The 6,885-nt window shown below is 54.2% G+C and overlaps 4 protein-coding genes across 4 annotated transcripts; 1 reads left to right on the forward strand and 3 right to left on the reverse strand.

Annotated features, from left to right (window-relative positions):
- Nucleotides 1-283: 283 nt before the first annotated feature.
- Nucleotides 284-2,220, forward strand: BDY24DRAFT_434622 (dienelactone hydrolase family protein). Its single transcript, XM_076644155.1, has 9 exons — nucleotides 284-471; nucleotides 561-705; nucleotides 823-885; nucleotides 960-1,142; nucleotides 1,234-1,286; nucleotides 1,361-1,449; nucleotides 1,532-1,588; nucleotides 1,698-1,849; nucleotides 1,968-2,220. The coding sequence occupies exons 1-9, from the start codon at nucleotides 380-382 to the stop codon at nucleotides 2,031-2,033; spliced, it is 900 nt and encodes a 299-aa protein (XP_076496949.1). The 5' UTR covers nucleotides 284-379; the 3' UTR covers nucleotides 2,034-2,220.
- A 45-nt stretch (nucleotides 2,221-2,265) lies between these two features.
- On the reverse strand, nucleotides 2,266-5,045 carry PUF6 (Puf6p). Its single transcript, XM_076640317.1, has 9 exons — nucleotides 4,986-5,045; nucleotides 4,664-4,896; nucleotides 4,472-4,564; nucleotides 4,150-4,355; nucleotides 3,872-3,970; nucleotides 3,645-3,767; nucleotides 3,346-3,531; nucleotides 2,895-3,223; nucleotides 2,266-2,800 (listed from the first exon to the last, which is right to left on the reverse strand). The coding sequence occupies exons 2-9, from the start codon at nucleotides 4,730-4,732 to the stop codon at nucleotides 2,355-2,357; spliced, it is 1,551 nt and encodes a 516-aa protein (XP_076496950.1). The 5' UTR covers nucleotides 4,733-4,896; nucleotides 4,986-5,045; the 3' UTR covers nucleotides 2,266-2,354.
- BDY24DRAFT_51827 (uncharacterized protein) lies at nucleotides 4,563-5,449 on the reverse strand. Its single transcript, XM_076644963.1, has 2 exons — nucleotides 4,664-5,449; nucleotides 4,563-4,564 (listed from the first exon to the last, which is right to left on the reverse strand). Exon 1 carries the CDS (start codon nucleotides 5,335-5,337, stop codon nucleotides 4,876-4,878), a length of 462 nt encoding a protein of 153 aa, XP_076496951.1. The 5' UTR covers nucleotides 5,338-5,449; the 3' UTR covers nucleotides 4,563-4,564; nucleotides 4,664-4,875.
- Nucleotides 5,450-5,656: 207 nt separating this feature from the next.
- BDY24DRAFT_388151 (uncharacterized protein) lies at nucleotides 5,657-6,483 on the reverse strand. The gene is made up of 5 exons (XM_076640318.1): nucleotides 6,458-6,483; nucleotides 6,320-6,387; nucleotides 6,169-6,219; nucleotides 5,995-6,025; nucleotides 5,657-5,884 (listed from the first exon to the last, which is right to left on the reverse strand). The coding sequence occupies exons 2-5, from the start codon at nucleotides 6,370-6,372 to the stop codon at nucleotides 5,819-5,821; spliced, it is 201 nt and encodes a 66-aa protein (XP_076496952.1). The 5' UTR covers nucleotides 6,373-6,387; nucleotides 6,458-6,483; the 3' UTR covers nucleotides 5,657-5,818.
- Between the last annotated feature and the right edge of the window lie 402 nt (nucleotides 6,484-6,885).

Here is a 6,885-nt window from a genome sequence, read left to right on the forward strand (position 1 = left end):
AAGAGATGGAGTAGACGCCATGTTTGTCGAAGGGCTGAAAGACGACGTTGAAGGTCGAGAAGAAGAGGAGGAGCGAGGAGTTCGAGGCCGTTTCCTCAAGGAGATGGTGTGTGTAAATCTCATTTTGATCTCGAGAAGACTTCTTGGTAGATGCTGAGGAGCCTTATGATTCCTATTCGATTCTCATATGGAACAAGAAGTCGAACAGTCCTTCCCTAGCTACCAGTCCTGAGGGACGTCCGAGCTCAACTGGCTCGGAGCACCTTCCCTCCCCAACTTCGACCTTCAAAACCACTCTGATCCAGGCCTTTTCTTCTTCTTTTTCGCACTCAACTACAACCATCCTCCCACCTGGTCTCTCGACAAACCCAGTCTCGACATGTCTGATCAACCTCTGCCAGATCCTTCCACTCAAACTCTTCCCGGAGCAAAAGAGTACGGTGTTTCAGATTGCTGCCTCAAGGGAAACCAGTACGTCCTTCTCAGTTCTTCTCATCATCACCTCGTCGGGAGAGTGTAGCTCTCTCCAACGCAGCTGACTGGTTCCACTGGTATCGCAGGTTCGAAGGAGAGCCGAAGGGAAAGATGGTCAAGCTCGGAGGATTCGATGTCTACGTTGCCACTCCCGCTCCCAGGGAAGGCAAGGAGTCGAGAGGAATCGTTCTCTTCTCTGATATCTTCGGTCTGGGTATCAAGAATCCCAAGGTGCGTCTGTTGTACGAGAGGAATCAAGGAAAGAGGGCTGTCCGAGGACGAGAGTTGACCTCTCTCTCTCCCTCTCCCTCCCTCCCCGCCGGCCTCCTCCTTGTTTCCCTCCCTCAGATCATCTCAGACGAGCTCGCTCTACGACTTGGAGTTACGGTCTACTGTCCCGACTACTTCGAGGTACGTCTAAAAAAGATGAGACTGCCATCAGAAGCTGATTGACTGACTTCCCGTCCCTCTTCGTCGCTGTGCAGGGTCGTCACGTCCCTGAATCCGTTCTCATCCCGTTCCTCAAGGACACTCCTACCGCTACTTCTCAGTGGAAAGCCTCTTCAATCTTCTCCAAGATCAAGGATGTTATCGTTGCCGTACCCAACCTTCCCAACGCCTATTCCATCGTCAAGGGAACCGACGCGAGGATGGTCAAGGTCGAGAAGGTAAGACTCCTCTTCAAGCTGGGCCAGATGAGCTTTCGGCGGCCAATATCGATCCTGACTTATCCGACCTCTTCTCTTTCTTATCGGCCAGTTCCTGAGGGATCTTCGACAAGAGAAGAAGCTCACTCACCTCGGAGTCATCGGGTGAGCTGTGTTTCCCTCTAGACGCGTTCTCTTCTATAGCAGCTCATCTCGAGTCTCCTCTGATCAACCTACAGCTTCTGCGCTGGAGGAATCTATGCCATCCTCGCTGCGAACATCCCTGGGCTCCTCCAAACGGTCATTGTCGCTCACCCTGGACCTGTCGGTTCGTCGGTCTCATCACCTTCTCCTGCTCTCGATTGCCTGGTCTCACCCTTCGATATCGTTTCTTGTACTTCGACTCACAGCCGACGACAAGTGTACCACCGGTATCAAGATTCCCTCGTCCTGGATCTTCAGCGAGGGTTCGTCGCGTCCCGTTTCTCCTCACCCTCCTCATCCCGCTTTACCTTTCGGAAGTCTCGTGCTGAAGCTGACGGCATTTTTTTTCCGCCTTTGTTTTTCGTTTCACAGAGGACGACAGCTGCGGTATCGAGAAGCAAGAGACGATCATCGCTCATCACAAAGCCCATCAGCCCGAAGGCTCGTTCGAATCGCATCGCTACATGGGAACGGTTCATGGCTTCGCGTCGAGGCCTGCACTGCACGTTCCCGAGGTGAAGAAGGTGAGTTGAGTGGCACTCGGTCGGGGAGAGAGAGGAAGGAAGAGGGACCGGGTCGTGGGCTTTCGACGCGTCGAACTGATCCGCCTTTGTTCGTTCCTTTTCTCCTCCGACCGAAAAGGCCTTCGAGCAAACCCTCGACCAGCAGGAGAACTGGTTCAGGAAGTTTGTTGTCGATGCTGAGTGATCTGAACGATCTTCATCAAGGGCTTTCGCTCTTTTCGCATCGTCGTCGTCCCTTCGTTTCTCGCCTTCGCTGGTTTACGCCCTTCGTCCTTGTGTTTCCTCGTTGTACAACTTTCTTCTCCATCTTGGGATTTCCGTTTCTCTCTCCCCGTTGCCTTAATCTAGCTACTTTTCTCTTCCCGTTCACGACCTTCTCTCTCTCTCTCTCTCTCTCTCTCTCTCGCAAGGTCCAAGAAAGAAACGAAACATAAACACCGCTCCCGAAAAGTCCTAAAAGAAACAAACCAAAAGATCTACTCCACTACACTCCCCTCCCACCACCTCAAAGCGACTCCAACTTCTCCAACAGAACGTTCGCTCCCTTTGCCCCACTCTCCTTCACCCTCGCCCTCTCCCCCGCTCCAAACACGACCCTCACCTCTTCCACCAACTTGCTCTCGCTCACCTTCAACCTCTCAATCAACTCAGCCACCACGAACGTCCCCCCACCGCACGCCATCTCCACGAGCGTTCCAGCGCGCTTGGTCTCGGTCCAGAAGGCCTCTGCGAACGCGAGCGCAAACGGTTCCGAACCGGGGACGACGTCGATCGTTTTGGTGGCAAAGTTGTGGTGTCCTCCTTGGAGGAGGAGTTTGTAGAGACGGGAGGCGTAGGAGAGATCGATGGTGTGGACGGAAGGGGAGGAAGGGTCCGGGTCGAGGGTGTGGGTTTGTTTGTATTTGTGGAGGAGGGGAGAGACGAGGGTGGAGATGGTGGAGAGCTTGTCGGCTGTGAAAAAAAATCGAAGGGAAAGAACGACATGGTCTGGTCAGTTTCGAGCTTCGGTGAAAGGAAGGGGAAAAAGGGTTCGAAGGAGACTCACCGTCCTCAGCGTAAAGCAAGACCTCTCCGACGAGCAAACTCGCACCCGCATCCCGAACGAGAGCGCCTTGGAGATCGGCAGCGATGACCTCGACCAGTCCAGGGCTGACGGCCTTCCTCAGCTCGGAGGTACGGACGAGAGGATCCTTCTTACTCGTGAGAGCTCGAGCGGCGTCGTGGTAGGCGAGGAGGGCGATGGTGGAAGGGATGAAGTGTCGTTTGGATCGAGGGGTGAGGAGGTAGAGAGGGACTCGTCGACCGAGCTTGGACTCGAAGAGTTCGAGGAGCTTGAGCTCTCCGATGATGGACTTTCCGACGAGCTTGGTGTCACTGAGGAGGAGGAGAAGAAGGGGACGAAGAGGGGGTGGTCAGCTCGAGAAGTTTGGGAGACCGACGCGTCGAAGAGAGAAGGCTCGTTGAGACTCGAGGAAAACAGCGAAAGGTCAACTCACTCGATAACGTCGAACATGGTGAAAAGAACAGTCTGAGCATCTCCATCCTCAGCCATCTTCATGACGTGAGGCTTGAAGACCTTGACGATCTGCTTCCTGTCCTTCGCTCCCGAGGTGGCGAGGAAGTCTCGAACGATGAAGGCTCCGTCTCGAGTGTGAACGATCTCGGGCATGAGCTCGTTGAAGCTGCAGAGGAAGAATCGAGAACGAAGAGGGAACATAGAGTCAGCAAGAGCTCCAAGAGAAGGAGAGAACGAACGAGAGCGAGAGGACGAAAGGGAACGAAGCAAAAGACTCACTCCTCGAACAGATCCTTCCTTCGCTGCTCGTTATCCGCCAGACTGGCCGAGATGGTGACGTAGTCGAAGATGAGTCGGTGAACGATGGTGTGCTGGATAGCTCCCTTCTCAGGGTTGTTGAAGCTTGCGAAAGAAAGAAGGAAGGAAGGAGAGGGAGAGGGAGTCAGCTCGTCTGGACGCGTCGATCGACCGAGTTTGTGAACTGAAGCCGTAAAGAAAGCACTCACATGTTGTCGAGGTGACCCCTGATTCCATCAGCGACTCGAGCTCGACGCGACTCGTCCTGCTCCGACTCGATGAACCCTTTGATTCCCTTTCCGTCGGTGCTGAACGAAGACAAAAAAACGAGAACGAAACGAAGAAACGAATGAGCTTGACGTCCTCTTTTCTCTCCCACCTCGATCACTAGCTCCTCCCCCACCGCCTCTGAACCCTTTACATCCTCCCACGCTTCTCCTATAATGTCTCAACGAACAGGAAAGGAAAGACCTCCCCCAAAACTCACTCGGTGTAGAACAACCCTCCCTCCTTCCCCCACCAAGGCCTCATCATGCTGCTCCTCTCCTTCCCAGAGCACCAAAGCGTGAACGCGTCCTCGATGATCCCCGCGGCCTCTCGGTGGAGAATCAGACGAGGGAGATGAGGCATGAGCTCGGCGAGGATGTTGGTTCGGGCGGTGGGGGCGAGACGGATGAGTTTGGCGACGAGGAACTGGTTGAGAGAAAGAGAGAGAGAGAGAGAGAGAGAGAGAGGGGAAAGCAGTCAGTCCGCCTGTCGGCTTGAGGTTGGTTCAAAAGATATATATACCCGAGGAGTGAGATACTAACCTTGGAGTATTTCGACTGAACGAGCTCGACGAAGCGACCTTTGAGCTCCACAGCGACGGCCTCCCTCTCCTTCTTTCCTCCGTGCTTGACGATCTACCATCACAAGACCAAAAATCAACCCCCATAAAACTGAATCAGCTCTCTGTCTCTCTCTTCCCATCCTACCCCCAAACCACTCAAAAACCGACTCACACTCTGGACGACCCTCCCTCCATCATGCTTGTTCACCACGGCTCCCATCCTTCCTTCGAGCAAGGTCATCAACTGCTGCAAGACTGCTTCCCTGTCCTTCTTGGATATCGAACCTTCCTTCCTGTTGAGTTGGGCCCAGAGGGATTTGGACTCGAGGAGGATCTCCGAGTTGGGTTTCGCGTTTCGACGGGCTAGTCGATCCGTCTTTTGAGTCAGACGAGCGAGACGGACGGCTGCGAACACGGGGAGGATGGGAAAGTTGAGCTCTCTCTCTCGGGCAGAGACCAAGAGTTATAGTAGTTAGTAGAAGGTGAAGACTGACCTTCAGGATCCTTCGCCTTCTTCTCCTCTCCCTCTCCTCCCTCCTCTCCTTCCTCCTCCTCCTCGCCGTCCATACTGTTCTCCTCCTCCTCGTCAATCTCAATCCCCTCATCATCCTCCTCGTCCTCGTCCTCGTCGTCACCCTTCCAATCCTCCCCATCGATCCTGGCCTCCTCGAGATCCAAAGCGTCCCGTTTCGCAGAGGACGAAGAGGTCACCGGCACCTTTCGCTTCGTCTCCTCCTTCAACGAAGGCTTCGAAGAAGACGAAGAAGCGTGCTGCTGCTGGACTTTGGGTTTCTTGTTGGCCGAAGAAGAGGAGGAGGAGAGAGGGCGTTTGGAAGGAGCGGGCATGGTCGTGGAAAGAGGAGGGGAGGGTGAAAGTTGGGAAGGAAGGTGAGGTCGTGGGCTGGGAGAGGTCGAAATCTGCCCTGCAGGGCTGTGAAAACCCCTTGTGAAGAGAACGAGAGGGCGGTCGGGGACGCGACGGAGCTTGATTAAGGATCTGAATATTTAAGGAATCATGTAGGAAGCAGTCGGTTTCGTTCAAAGGTCTAGATTAAATACGGAGGGGGAAAATTGCGAGGGAAACCGACAAGGTCCTTTTCTCGTTCGCGTCGCCGGTCGTCCTTCTTTTTCTCCGTTCGAGCTCACTCCCTCCCTCTCCTTCCTATTTGTACACGAAGATCGTTAAATAAGACTCCTTCCCACCACCCCCACCCCTCATCATTCCTCCTATCGAAAGCTCCACCTATAAGCCTCCCAGAGTCCTCTCTCCCTCGGGCTCCTTCCCTCCCCTCCCCTCCCAGCCTATCGCCTCCAACGCTCTCCCTCTCTACTTGGGCTTAGCGACGACCTTAGGAGGTGGGACTTCTCCAGCAGCTGCTTTAGCGGCCTTGAGCTGTTTGGTAAAAGAACGAACGAACGAACGAGCAAAAGAGGAGAGAGAGAGGAAGTCAGCTCGTTCGAGGTTTGGAAGCAGGTGTGAGCTTGAGAGAAAGGAAAACGAACAGCGATTTTAGCTTGAAGAGCGGCGGCGTCGCTGGTGAAAGGTTTTACAAGAAGTATATACAGAGAGAGAGAGAGTCAGCTCAAGCGACCTTTGTAAGGGGAGTAGGTCGAGTCGAGTCGAGAGGAGGAAGGAAGTTGAAGGGAAACGGGCGAAGGAGAGGAGACGAAACTCACGCCTCCTTCCTAGCCTGAGGATTCCCAGTCAGCTTGGTTCCCTTCGCAGCACTTACCAACGCAACCCAAAGGAACAAGATCCAACCGGGGTCAGCGAGGGACGTTGTCTGGCAGGACCAGAAGGACGCGAAGGAGGGAAGGCGAAACTCACTTTGCCTTGTCGTTCTTCTCCCTGGCTTTATCTCGCTGATTCCCCCTCGCCATGGTTGTCGTAGATGTCTATGGTTTAAGAGGAGCAAGGGTCAGCTTAGGAAATCTAAACAGATTTGGAAAAGAAAGAGGAACTGACCGTAAAAGGGTTGGAGTTGGGTTGGAGGTCGGAAGGAAGGAAGGAAGGAAAGGGAAAGTTGAGCTTCTTTCTTTGACCGACTGACTGAGATAGGATCAAGAGGACTTTTAACATCGAGACAATCGACGCTGAGGCTGTAAACCCTCAAGCTCCCTCAGCCGATTCCACCGATCCGACGGCGAGGGAAAGGTTCTGGAAACAAAGAAGGAAGCCGTCCCTGGGCGAGTAGTCGGGAGACGAGGGATTGGGTCTGAAGTTCCTCGTGGGAAGCGAGCAGGGAGGCTTTCGTGCCAGGCTGCTGAGCGAGGGGAAGTTGAGAGGTCGAGGAGGAGGCGGACGCACAGGGAACTCACAAGCAAGCCCTCGTTCCAACCCTCGTTCCAACCGAGACGCGCCTCGGACCAACGATCTTCGACGAGCATCCAACC

The sequence above is a fragment of the Mrakia frigida genome, assembly GCF_051309035.1.
Source record: "Mrakia frigida strain ATCC 22029 unplaced genomic scaffold BDY24scaffold_14, whole genome shotgun sequence".
In the NCBI taxonomy this organism is placed as follows: domain Eukaryota; kingdom Fungi; phylum Basidiomycota; class Tremellomycetes; order Cystofilobasidiales; family Mrakiaceae; genus Mrakia; species Mrakia frigida.